At 36.8% G+C, this 13,979-nt stretch overlaps 1 protein-coding gene and 1 long non-coding RNA gene across 5 annotated transcripts in view; one reads left to right on the top strand and one right to left on the bottom strand.

The window, feature by feature from the left end:
• Positions 1-13,979, top strand: part of LOC147830741 (uncharacterized) — a 104,201-nt gene that overhangs the window by 36,040 nt on the left and 54,182 nt on the right. The window contains exon 1 of one of the 4 annotated variants that reach the window (XR_015526088.1): positions 11,524-13,246. The exons of the other annotated variants lie outside the window; for them this stretch is intronic. This is a non-coding gene — a long non-coding RNA (uncharacterized LOC147830741). Of the gene's footprint in view, positions 1-11,523; positions 13,247-13,979 lie in introns of those variants that run through there. 4 annotated transcript variants of the gene reach the window in all.
• Positions 1-13,979, bottom strand: part of si:dkey-82f1.1 — a 93,810-nt gene that overhangs the window by 29,721 nt on the left and 50,110 nt on the right. Inside the window, exons 2-3 of the mRNA XM_087311395.1 lie at positions 7,483-7,569; positions 726-1,652 (exon numbers count right to left, since the gene is read on the bottom strand). Of these exons, the coding sequence (XP_087167521.1) occupies positions 726-1,652; positions 7,483-7,568 (1,013 nt within the window). The 5' untranslated portion in view covers position 7,569. The remainder of the gene's footprint in view (positions 1-725; positions 1,653-7,482; positions 7,570-13,979) is intronic.

Genomic DNA, 13,979 nt, shown 5'->3' on the forward strand with positions numbered 1-13,979 from the left:
TGTCTCTGTTGGTCTGCATTAACACTTTCGAAACGCTAGTTGGCAGTGAGGTGTAAATGTTCCTCTGTGTCGAGTTTCTTCTCTGCTTTTTTGCTTTTCCTGAACACTTCCGGGATGTACAAGTGGCTCAAACTCGCTCATTTTGAGGCAGCAACCGGCGGACGTGCAGCAACTTTAACTATGAGGTAAACACAAAACAAAACTTTCCATCCGGAGCTCCTTCACGGGACTCCACACTTGCAAACAATCGCTACATTGGGTTCGCGCCATTCGCGCTGCTCTCGGTCCCGCCCAGACTTGTCAGCGCTACCAAGCCGACCAATCACAGAGCTTGCGCTACGCGTTGTTGCGACGAGTAGTTACATTTTTTGGGAGGTGCACGTCAGTGACGGTGACGGCCACGGCGAAGGGCTATGCGTCAGCGCCGTAGCATACGCCGGCGTTTGACGCAGAAGTATAAATCAGCCTTAAGGAGGAGGATCAGGTGAAAAAAAAAACTGCATATTTTGGATATCTAACATATTTAGATATATATTTTATATATATTTTGACTCCAATACCTAGTTCCACAACTAAATGGTCAATTTTACATAGTGCACCTTTAAGAAGTCTGTTATCAGTGCAATATCCAAGTGAAATACATTTCAAGATGCAGTCCAATGTTTGAGCTCATTCCTACAGTCATACTGGATGAACCATCATTCCTCAAACATCAGTCTTCTTACCTGTTAATGGAGTCTCGAACTCTTCCGGTTGCCCTTCTACAGACTCCAGGTGGTGGACAGGAGGGTAGGGGGGGAGGAGGGATTGAGGGTAAAGGGGGAAGATTCCGTTTACCCTTGATAAAACTGTGGTTGGCCGTAGGGTTGTTTGTTTGGGTGTGATGTTGAAAGGTCCTTTGTGGTTTTGGCAAGGGGTTGATGGAAGGAGCTCCAGGTTCGCTGTAGACATTCTCAGGATCCCGACTTCGCCTGCCACTGGATCTCACCACATCCAGAATCCCAAAGATTGGCTCTACACCCCTCCTTTCTGACTCTTCCTGCTCCTCTTTGGAAGCAGGGCAGAAATAATTGCCTGGCATTGAGAATGAAGATTTGGAAGGAGTCTCTTTCATGGCTTGCTCAAGTTTTTTAATGTGCGTCAACACTGACTTTTTATCCTGACCAGTTTCTGTCATTTTCCCTAATGGGGATTTGTCCAAAATCAGTTCCTTTTCCTTCACGGGTCCCTCAGAAGTGTGTAGGGATTCTCCAAACTTGCTCCCATTCTCTTTGCCGCAGTTTTGTCTCTCCCAGTTGAAAAGTCTCTTGCTGTCTTTCCTTTGTACTTCAGGCTGTCCTGTTTTCTTCCCAGCTTCAGCGTCCTTCAGTGCCACTGTTTGGGTGTTTGAGCCGATGGTCTCAGTTTTACCTTCCCATTGGGAAATCTTGTCCCGAATACTTGCTACGCTTTTAAGCCCAGAGGGAGTCCTGGGAGATTTGCTGCTCAGACCATTCTCGATGTGCCGAGGGTTGGAGGGACTCTTGTGGGCAAGCATGATGGTGTGTCCTGGGCTTGGGAGAGACGAGAGACTGTCCCCGACCCCACACAGGTCTGACCGCTGAAGCACCACAGACTGGGTCTGGTCAAGCTTCAGTCCGCAGCAGTGGAGCCTGAAGAGACCACAGGAGAAAAGATGCTAAACACATCAAGAGTGTCTGACAGTCATTAAGGGATTAGATAGCAATTAGAGAGTCTGTGCATTTTAAGGTCACGTTTCAAAAACATCACTCATGCATAATTACATTTTCTGAATTACATTCGTCTCTCACGACCACTAGACTGTATAGAATGCAGTCTAGATTTCGGGATCAACCAAAAGTTTTTCTTTTGGTATTAATTGCAAATGCACCCTTTTCATAAGACTTTCATAATAGTGATCAGCATCTTAAATCCTTGAAAGATTTTTAATTACCACTTATGCAAGGTGTTTCTAATGCAGTGTCTATGAGGGCAGGACAGTAAATCTGACATTATTCTCTCTTCTGGCTGCCATTATCAGTCTTACACTATTGTTTTTCTTACTCTGAAAGTCTTGATAACACCATAGTGGAGCTTTTCTTTTATTATTGAAGCAAATAGTATTGTAAAATAAAGATTTCTTCAACATAGGCTCATTCCGAAAACGTAGTCCTATATACGTTTCTGGAGACCGCAAATTATATAGCCAGAGGTATGTAAACGAATGCTACGGGGCGATATGAAGCCATTCCTTTTCGCGCTTACCAGCTGACCGAATACTTCTGAAAGGACGACTTTACTGCTGTAACCAGTTTGTCCCGTTAGCTCGCCATGTACGTCGGCGGACTTGAGATGCAGAGAGGAGTTGACCACGATGACGGGGTTAGGTTTTCAAGAAAGAAGGTAAGACAAAACAGAATCCAAAAAATAAAATAAACAAGTAAATAACAGGGTGAGAATGTGGTAAAATCTGAAAAGGTGGTAAAAATCAGGCGAGGGCTTTTGTTTTTTCTAGATTGCTTCTGAAAATTATTGGTTGGGTTCAGGGAAGTGGGTGGGCAGATCAATCAATAAAATTGGTTCAGGGAAAGAGGAGGGTGGGTCAGTCGATTGGTTGGTTAGTCATTCAGTCAGTTAAACAGTCAGTCAACAGCGGCCTCTGGTGAGTTTATGCGAGAACAGCAGGCGCGAATGGCACTCGGGAAAGAAATTTGAGATCTCAAAAAGTGTACACAGTGGCCTCTTGTAGATTCACAAAAACTGCAAATAATAATAATAATAAGCATAGCTCCTGGGATGTATTGTGCGGTCTCCAGATATGTATTTATGGGTACGTTTTCAGAATTAGCCTGGGTTGAATTTGTTGTACTCTCCCATTCTATGCTTCAAGTTTACTAACTACACTGTCAGAAATAAAGATACGCAAGCTGTCACTGGGGTGGTACCTTTTCAAAAGATACGCATTTATACTTAAAGGGTCCATATTGGTACCTCAAAAGTATAAATTAGTACCTAAAAATTTTATAAGGAACATATTTGAACTTTTTAGGTACTAATATGTATCCTTGTATTAATTTTGTACCTTTTGTAAAGGTACCATCCCAGTAACAGCTTGCGTACCTTTATTTCTGAGAGTGTATGATGACTTCCAGTACTGAGAATATGAAAATAATCCATGCTTAAAATAACTTTTTAAATGCAAAACCTAAAGAGCAAACAAGATGCACACTGGCTTTTTGACCTCTGTGGACAAAAGAAGTCTTTCACAGCTCAATTGAGTCACCATACATGCATCAAACTGAAGGATGTGGATTTGCCTGGGGCGCATCTGAAAGTCAGATTTCTCTGTGAATGTTTGACCAAATAAGTTTCCACCATTGGGTCAAGGTTCAAGGGACAGGCGTGCATCATTCCCTTTCTTTAATTGGCTCAGTCAATAAACATAACCTTGGATTCCATCCAATGACATTGCACCAACAAACAAACAAAGGAAATGTGACCCTGAAAACTGTGTGTGTGCTAACGCTGCACAATTTTAGAGATAATCTTCTCCAACGTGCCTCCAAATAGTGGTTCCTCTTTTCAAATGCAAACTGTTGGCTTTTGGAAAATTCAAATAAACTTTCAACAACTTTCTTTAGGCATGTTTTTTTCTCTCTTTCTGGCTAATGTATCTCATTTCATGAAGCTGGAGGCAGCCAAGAGGAAAAAGTAGGTCAAGCTCCAAAACCCCAAAGAGAAGAAGCGAGAGAGAGAGACAGGGGGTGAGAGGAGTTAGGATCGAGGAAAAATGAGAATTGTGTTGGGACAAAATCTGTGATTGTTTCTTATTGTTGCCTTCAGGAATAGGCCCGTGCAAACTCTTGGAAGGTACATCATCGATCGGCAGCCAGGATAGAAATCATTGTCTTTCTTTCCAGCTAACTTGCTTGAGGACGTTATAAGCTGAGGAAACACAAATTATTCATGTTGTCCCAGCACAAATCGATTAAGTTAACTTAATTATTTTTACATATTTAAGTGGACTGAACATACAAGATTTAAGTTGTCCCAAAAAAAAAAAAACTCTAGAATTGTACTGTTTCAGCACATTTTACATAAGTAGTTTGAACAAGCAACAAAAATAATTTTTGGAGTATTTTATAACATTAATAATATATATATATATATATATATATATATATATATATATATATATATATATATATATATATATATATATATATATATAAGGGTGTCACGATCCTCCAAATCCTCGATTCGATTACATTTTCGATTCTAAAGGCACGATTCGATTCGATTTTCGATTATGAATAATTAATTAATTAATGACCAATTAATTATTTGTAGCCTACCGTTTAAACTACCTGACCTGCATGGTCTTTGTTTTACCCATAAACAAATCATACAGTAAATGAATAAAGACAAGATACACACATAATTACCACCTGTCAATCACTTTTTCTGCGGGACTCGTGAATAGGCAGTGATCTGTGTCGTTATAATGGCGTCGGTAAAAAAGATGCACAACCACCAGGAACCAGCCAACAGTATCTGAGGTGTTCGCTAAAATGACTAAGTACAAGTGAGTGAAAGATTGAAGCAGTCCTCTGACTGCCTGGACCTGCTGTCTCAAGCTCGTATGGCTGTGTGTGTGCGTCTGTGTCTGTGTGGTCACGTGATGTTTCAGAGGTAGAGAGGAAGGAGGGCTGCTCAGAAATGCTACACGCCACTGTGGATGTCAAATCGTTGTCGTTCTTAAATGCCAGTGTGTACTTTTCGCGAGCGGATTTGCAACGGGGGCGGGCGGAGGATTGCGATGCCGGTGTTGTCTATCGACTTCATTGAAAGAGGAGAGGGTTTAAGTACTGTCGACGGGTCTCCTGTATCTGCAGTTCAACAAGCACTTCAACAAGCCTGTTTTTTCCCGCTTGGCAAGCCAAGCTGACGTGACATGGGGGCGTGGCAGCATCGACGATTCTATTTTTTGATTCGATAATCGAAATTGAGCATAAATTTCGATCGATTTCGATTAAAAATCGAAATCGTGAAACCCCTAATATATATATATATATATATATATATATATATATATAAAGCACTTACAATTACAATTTAAGTAAAATCTCAAAGTGCTACAAAACTAACATGATAAAACACATCAAAGAAAGACTAAGTCAAAATCAGCTACCACCCAGGCTCATTCTGAAAACGTACCCCTATATACATTATAAGCCCAACTGATAGTGTTTTCAAAAGCACCGATTGACCCGTGCACCGTCTTCCCTAAACCCAACCAACAGTTTTAAAAGCAATACAGAAAAACAAAAGTCATCGTCTGATTTTTACAACGTTTTCAGATTTTGCCACATTCTCACCCTGTTTTTTACTTGTTTATTTTATTTTTTTGGCTTCTGTTTTTGTCTTACCCATTTTCTGGAACCGCTTTTGTTAGAATCTGACCTAATAATCACGGTCAACTCCCCTCTGCGTCTCAAGTCTGCTGACATTCACGGCGAGCCATTGGACTAACAGGTAACAGCGGGAAAGCTGTCCTTATGAAGGTAAGTGTGTAATAATTCAGTTGGGCTAATAATTCTGACTTCAACTGTATATATTTTTTTTAAATTAGCAATAAAGCACTTAAGTTACATTTTAAGTAAAATCTTAAAATGCTACAAAAGTCAAAATCAGCTACCACCCAGGCTCATTCTAAAAACGTACCCTTATATACATTTCTGGAGAGCGGCAAATACGTCCCAGGAGTAACGTTTTTTTTTTTTTTTGCAGTGTTTGTTTTTGCGAATTCACCATGTGTACACTTTTTGAGATCTAAAATATCTCTCGCAAATGCCATTCGCGCCTGCTGTTCTCACATAAATTCATCAGAGGCTGCGGTCGACTGACTGACTAAGCGATCGACTGACCCACCCTCCTCCTTCCCTAAACCCAACCGATAGTGTTTTCAAAAGCACTGATTGACCCGTCCATCGTCTTCCCTAAACCCAACCAACAGTTTTAAAAAGCAATCCAGAAAAACAAAAGTCCTCGTCTGATTTTTACCACATTTTCAGATTTTGCTTCATTCTCACCCTGTTATTTACTTGTTTCTTTTATTTTTTGGCTTCTGTTTTTGTCCCTTTTCTGGAACCGTTTTTTGTCACACTCAAACACCATCATCGTGGTTAACTCCTCTCTGCGTCTCAAGTCTGCCGATATACATGGCGAGGACAGGCGGGAAAGGCGTCCATACAGAGGTAAGCGTTCAGCTGGTAAGCGCGTAAAGGACCGGCATCATACCGCCCCATTGTGTTCGTTTCAAAGACGAAATGCAGCCATACATACCTCTGGCTACATAATTTGCGATCTCCAGGAATGAATATAGGGCTACGTTTTCAGAATGAGTCTATGTTGGCGGTAAAACTGTAGGATAACTATATTTATGAATAATACTGTGTATTTGATTGTAACTTAAACTTAATTTGATTGTAATGCAGTAACATGCACCTTTTGTAAAGCTGCATTAATGTAAAAAGCACTGCACAAATTGAATTGAATGAATCCCTTTTAAAACCATCAGATGACGAACAGTTTTCTTTAGCTTGATCTTGTTCGCTCAGGATCTGGCCAAAGATACTGTCTGTATACCAAAAACACTTCATTATAACAAGCTTACTCATTTAGCCCACTCTTCTGCCAGTTTTAAAGCTTGCACTAACACACTGTTGCATTCCAAAACCACCATGGGTTGGCAGTGCCAAGCGGGTTTAATTAGTCACGGTAAAAATAACATTCACAGTTAGCCTTGTCCCAAAGTCACCCTCAATATCCCCACCTGGGGATGTTTATGAAGTCTATCAGGGTTTACGTTATTGGACATGTTTGGTTTTAATACCACAGTGTATGAGAGATGTGGCACAGCCTGTTCTTGGGAAACTATGTAAAACTTAGGGTTTAATCCAGGAAAATTGCAAACAAGAAATGCAATTAATCCAACAGAACCAGTAAAGAAATCGTAATTCCACCAATTTTAAGAAAAAAAAAAATTTAAACATCCATAAAGGGACATAAAAGTTTAGGTAATACATTAAGATAATGGTCCATAATGTATTTACTAACATAAACAAACAATTAATAATACATTTATTACAGTATTTATTCAACTTTGTTAACGTTTGTTAATGTTATTTAAGTTTATACTAGAAAAAATGTTAAATGTGTAGATCCACAAGTGATGGCACCCTGGTGGCATATTGGTTAGTTTGACGACAAATTTATGCAGTTTTGTTAAACTTCAAAATAAAAGTCACTATACAACACCATTATCCAGTAGCCAAGAACCAGGATACGATTAAAACCTACTCCGACTCTGTTTGTCTGATAGTAGAAAATAATATACATCAAAGATGGTTTAATGATGAGTAGATTATTGGGTTCTTTTTATTTTTGGTTGAACTTTTTGTTTAAGTGTACTGTACATACCCGTTTGCTGATTGGTAGATGCAGTCCTCTGTGTTTGTACAGAGCAGCAATGCTCTCCCGCCAGTCATGGTGCTAGCAGATGGCATCCTACACGCACAAACAGACAGAAACATGCATTTAGTACACAATAAACGACGCATTAACATGCATTTTTTCAAAAAGCACTCTGTAATTTCCTTTAAAAAGTGAGTAAACGGTGTGTAAAACATTAAGTCAGCAATTCAAAGTAAAAATGGGTTTACTTAAGTTTTTTGGGGTTCACTTTCTTTTTTAAGTGTAGTCAACTTGTTTCTTTTTATGTATCATATTTACTCAGTTTTATAAGTAAAGTCAGCTTGTCGATTTTAAGGTAACACATTTACTCAGTTTTAAGTAAACTCAACATGTCACTTTTATGGTAATGACTTTACTTAATTTAACTTAACTTAACTTAACAGTAAAGTCAACTTGTTGCTTTTAAGCTAACACATTTATTCATCTTTTAAGTAAAGTCAACTTGTCAAATTTACAAAATTTTTTAAGTAAAATCAATTTGTTGCTTTTAAGGCGAAACATTTACTCTTTTTTAAGTAAAGTCAACTTGTTGCTTTTATGGTAATGACTTTTCTCAGTTTTTTAAGTAAACTCAACTTGTTAAATTTACTCACTGTTTAAGTAAAGTCAACTCGTCGCTTTTAAGGTAACACATTTACTCACTTTTTTAAGTCAGCTTGTCGAATTCATTCAATTTCTAAAATAAAGTAAACTTGTTACTTTTAAGGTAAGAAATTTACTTAAATTTTTAAGTAGTCAACTTGACACTTATGGTAATGACTTTACTCAATTTTTTTAAGTAAACAACTTATCGAATTTATTCATTTTTTAAGTAAAATCAACTTGTCAAATTTACTCACTTTTAAAGTAAAATTAACTTGTCGCTTTTAAGGCAATGACTTTACTCGATTTTTAAGTAAAGTCAACTTGTCAAATTTACTAAATTTTTAAGTAAAGTCAATTTATCAAATTACCTAATTTTTAAAGTCAACTTGTCGAATTTACTAAATTTTAAAGTAAAGTCAACTTGTCGCATTTAGGGTAATGACTTTACTCAATTTTTTAAGTAAAGTCAACTTGTCTAATTTACTCACTTTTTAAGTAAAGTCAACTTGTCGAATTTATTCATCTTTTCAAGTAAAGACAACTTGTCAAAATTACTAAATTTTAAAGTAAAGTCAACTTGTCGCTTTTAAGGTAATGACTTTACTCAATTTTTTAAGTAAAGCCAACTTGTCTAATTTACTCAATTTTAAAGTAAAGTTAACTTGTCGGATTCTTTTACCTTTTTTAAGTAAAGTCAACTTGTCTAATTTACTTAATTTTTAAGTAAACTCAACTTGTCGAATTTGCTAAATTTTTAAGTCAACTTGTTGAATTACTCAGTTTTTTAAGTAAAGTCAACTTGTCGATTTACTCAGTTTTTTAAGTAAAGTCAACTTGTCGATTTACTCAGTTTTTTAAGTAAAGTCAACTTGTTGAATTACTCAGTTTTTTAAGTAAAGTCAACTTGTCGATTTACTCAGTTTTTTAAATAAAGTCAGCTTGTCGAATTTTTTTCACCTTTTTAAGTAAACTCAACTTTTTGAATTTGCTCAATTTTTTAAGTAATTCAACTTGTCGAATTACTTAATTTTTTAGGTCAACTAGTCGAATTTACTCAATTTTTAGGTAAAAACCAACTTGTCGAATTACTCAATTTTTTAAGTAAAGTCAACTTGTCGAATTTACTCAATTTTTAGGTAAAGTCAACTTGTCGAATTTACTCAATTTTTAGGTAAAGTCAACTTGCCGAATTACTAAAATTTTTTAAGTCAACTTGTCGAATTTATACACCTTTTCAAGTAAAGTCAACTTGTCGAATTTACTCAATTTTTAGGTAAAGTCAACTTGTCGAATTTACTCAATTTTTAGGTAAAGTCAACTTGCCGAATTACTAAAATTTTTTAAGTCAACTTGTCGAATTTATACACCTTTTCAAGTAAAGTCAACTTGTCGAACTACCCAATTTTTCAAGTAAAGTCAACTCGTCGAATTTACTCAATTTTTAGGTAAAGTCAACTTGCCGAATTACTAAATTTTTTTAAGTCAACTTGTCGAATTTATACACCTTTTCAAGTAAAGTCAACTTGCCGCTTTTACGGTAACACATTTACTCACTTTTAAACTAAAGTAACTATTCACATTTTACACTGCATGCACACACTTTGTAAGATAAAACACAACATTCATTAAATGGCATATAATAAATATAAAAAAGCACAATATTATAATGGAGCTACCAGTGCACAGTGCAATAAAGCACATTACAAGTGGTTAAGAAATATTGTAGATTTATTACAGTCATCTATTCATCAAATCCTCGTGACACAGGAGTGGACTCAGTCTTGGGGGCTCAATGACTCACAACTCAAACACAAAAGACTACAGTCAGAGTGTTTACAGTAGACCAGTTACTGTAGTGACCAACACACACATCTGCAACAAACACACCCTATTTTTTGCTTAATTTAGGAAATAATCACCATAACTGTTATTCTCATATCACATTGTAAATGATATAAAATGTTCACTTTCCTGAAAAATTTAAAGTTTGTAATTCTGTGGAGCAAAATGTATGCATAATTTTTTTTTCAGTTTTAATGAGCAGTGTTGGGGGTAACACATTACAAGTAATGCGAGTTACGTACTAATATTACTTTTCTAAATAGCGAGTAAAGTAACGCATTACTTATCAACGTTTTTCAATATTTAAAATTTAAGTAATATTATTTGAGTTACTTTTTTAAAAAGTCTAATCTTTTTAGTTTAGTTAATTTTCTTTTTAAAAAAATGCAGAATTAATATTAATGAAGTCGCGTTAAATGGCGCACACAATAAGAGAATGCACAGACAGAAATGAAGACAGCATTTTTGCGATAGAAATATTATCCTTATTTTGAACACATAGAAGAAAAGGAAAGGAGGATTATCTGAATGGACAGTGATAGCTGTGGGGTCAGGAAGTTTGCCGAAGAGAACATTATCCTATCATTTTTTTATATGTGTTTTTTATTCAAGAGTTCACACTTAGCTGATGATTTACAAAGCTTATTTGGCATGCTGTCCCGGGAGAGAGCCCCGAGCTCAAGGGCTCCTTGAGCCCGGGGCTTCCTCCCGTTGGCAGAGCAAGAAGGGAGCCCGAGCTCGGTGGATCTCAGAACTCCCCTGCCGCTGTAGCTAAGGGAACGTAAGGAATTAGACAAGCTTGATTGTTAAGTATGTTGAATGTCTTTGGATGGTGGGAGGAAACCGGAGAACCCGGGGAAAACCCACGCGGACACGGGAAGGACATACAAACTCCCCACAGAAACACTCACCGGTCCTATAGAACTAGGACCGGCAGTATTCTTGCTGTGTGGTTCACAGTGCTAACCACTGGACCGCCGTGCCGCCCAATCGCAGGTAAAGGAGGAGAATAGGGGAGGAGGGGGGTTTCTTCCAAACGAAGATAAAGTGAACTGAAAACTGAGGCTATTTATGGTGCCTTAGGGCTCATATGATTGGAAGATTAGTGATTAGCAAATACGAGACTGGACGTGATAAATCATAAGCACGTGATCTTCTCGAAATTAGTTTATGAATAAACTTCACTTAAAGGTAAATGAAGGTTTTACAGTGTGTTGTTAATTGCAGAGCTCCTTTATTTAAAAAAAGAAGAAAAATACCCTGCGAGTTCTGAAAGAGATCAAGCCTCAGCCAGGTCAGAAAAAGTAACGCAAAAGTAACTCAAAGTAACGTAACGCATTGCTTACCATATAAAGTAACTGAGTAATGCAACTAGTTACTTTTTTGGGAAGAAACTCAATATTGTAAATATTGCATTACCTTAGTAATTTCCCCCAACACTAGTAATGAGTAACTTCATTTATATATATATATTGTTGCATTAAATTTACAAGAGCATATAACCATGAGAATTACCAGCATCAAATCTTTAAATTTAAAACATCTTCTGAAAAGCAGCCCTGTATAAACAAAACAGATTTATTAAACAGATATATTTATTAAAATGATAGCTTAGTCACCAAAAATATTATAGAAATTGAAAGATAAGACAATTCAATTCAAGCAAAGTATTGCAAAAATAAATTACAACCTACAAACTCTCAACAAAATTTTCCCATGTTGTTGCTTCTTTTGATTTTTCCACTTTTAAATTTGTATTTAATATTTTTCTATAGCATAAATTTGGCTGTACTAGCTTTTAAAGCGTTATCGTAAGTTATTTTGTTAGATAAGCTCCAGATTTGGCTTCAGTACTGACTAATCTAATGTATCTGCACAAATATAATATTGTAGAGCTTCCTATTAAAACTATGAATTTAAAGATACATCTGTGAGGGCTGTACTTATAAATGCTGAGCACTGTACATATTGATTTCTAACTAAAATAACTTGATTGTTAGAATATACAAACTAAATTTTTAGATTTAATTTTTTTAGTGGCTCATTAATAGTGATACATATTCGTGTTTATCATTAAATTTCAATCCCAAATGTGTGTCAAAAACTTTAGGTTAAGAAAATGTAAGTTCTGGCTAATTAATTATGTAAGAAATATGATTAAAATTAGTTCATTCTAGACAGGAAGCTTCGTTAAATCTTAAAGGGAACTTATTATGCCCATTTTTACAAGATGTAAGTCTCTGATGTGTCTAGAGTCAGTGTGTGTGAAGTTTCAACTCAAATACCACACAGATAATGTTTTATAACTCTCTGAAGCTGACCCATTTAGGCTTTGATCCTAATTGTGGTGTTTTGGTGACTGTCGCTTTAAATGCAAATGAGATTGTGTTCTTTTCAGAAGAGGGCGGAGCTACACATGAGAGTGTGTCAGCATAGTGGCAGATTCAAAAACAAGTCTAAAGTCCTATGCTAATGAAGGAGTGATGGTCACTAGTGGGCGGAGCTTTCCCCTTCTGATGACACGTACAAAGAGACAATGTCAATCAAAGTATTTCTGCTGACTGTTTATACCAACTCTGATTATAAAAATAAAATTAATACCTTTTACCACTAGAAGCTGCTTATATAGACACACAACTTTGTTTAAACCTCTTATGAAAGAGATTTTTAATATATAAAGGGGAGCATTTAATGCAAGGGGAGATTCTCATGGACAGATGTTTGCAGGTATTTGATAATAGCTCCTCTTTATCAATAAAACTGAACAGCAGTGACTGACTGCCAGCCTGTTTGATCCAATCAGCCCTCAGTTCAGCTTCCTGCTGTCCAATCAGCTGACAGGGTCAGCTCAGGGGGCGGGGCAGGTTTTTTATTGGCTGTAACAGATGGTCAGCATTCTCCAGGTCATTGTAGAACTGGCTTTATCTCACAGAGGTCACAATTAACAATAGTCAAGAGGACAAAGAGCTGAAATTAAGGGTATAAATAACACATATACTGCCAGATTCACTCTCTGTGGCTGTAATTACTGATTTATAGGGTGATTGTTGAGTTCATATTTGATCAGTTAATAATACAAAGCCTATGTGTGCTGTTTTTAATTCAGGCATGAATGTCATTTGTCATGTCTAGTTTGTTTGAGCAGGCTTACAGCTTTAAACTGCTGCTGTACATGTGTATAATTGGGCTAAAATGGTCAAAGCTCTAACTTTGGCTCTCGCTTTTGCATATTTTCAGAAAGAGGAGGAAGGAGAGTCACACACTGATGCTGCTACGCAAACATGTGACTATACACACACACACACACACACACACACATACTCTCTCACGCATGCACACAGCTGAAAATCATTTAGAGCTGCAGGTCAGCTGAGAGCAAAAGAGAAGTGGAAAAGAGGGCAAACTAATGAAGGACTGACTGAAAGAAAACAGACAGATCTTTGCCGAACAATGTTCGATTTTATATGGGTTAAAGATTAAGGATGGCTATATATTGGAGTACAATGGTATATAGCAATAATAAAAATAATAAGAAGACGAAATGTACAAATATGTATTAGTAATGATAAATTCATATATATGTACAGTATAATTTAGTTTGTTCTTATTGTTAGTGTTGTTTTATTTATAGAGCAAACTAAAGAAAGGTGCACTGTAAATTTAATAATGACCAAAAGTCAAGACAACAGTATTTTTAAGTCGCTTTATTTTGTTTCAGGCCCGGATTGGCTAATCGGGAGGACCGGGAGAATTCCCGGTAGGCCGGTCCGTTTTTTGGCCGCGAGGGTCGGTGTCCCTAGCTCCAGAATCTGTTGCTCTCAGCAGTCACACTTTTAAAATTTATTTATTTATTTACTTGACCACAGCTTTTTATTCATTATTTCACCGCAGCTCTACTCTTTTTATCTTTTTTCCAACACAATCTCACGGCAATTCGTAACTTTTTCATTTAGTGGCTAATTCGTATGAATTCGTACGATCTTATTCGTACAATTTAGTACGATTTGCTCATCCCC

Source organism: Danio rerio, chromosome 25 (assembly GCF_052040795.2).
Source record: "Danio rerio strain M-AB ecotype USA chromosome 25, GRCz13ab, whole genome shotgun sequence".
NCBI classification, from domain to species: domain Eukaryota; kingdom Metazoa; phylum Chordata; class Actinopteri; order Cypriniformes; family Danionidae; genus Danio; species Danio rerio.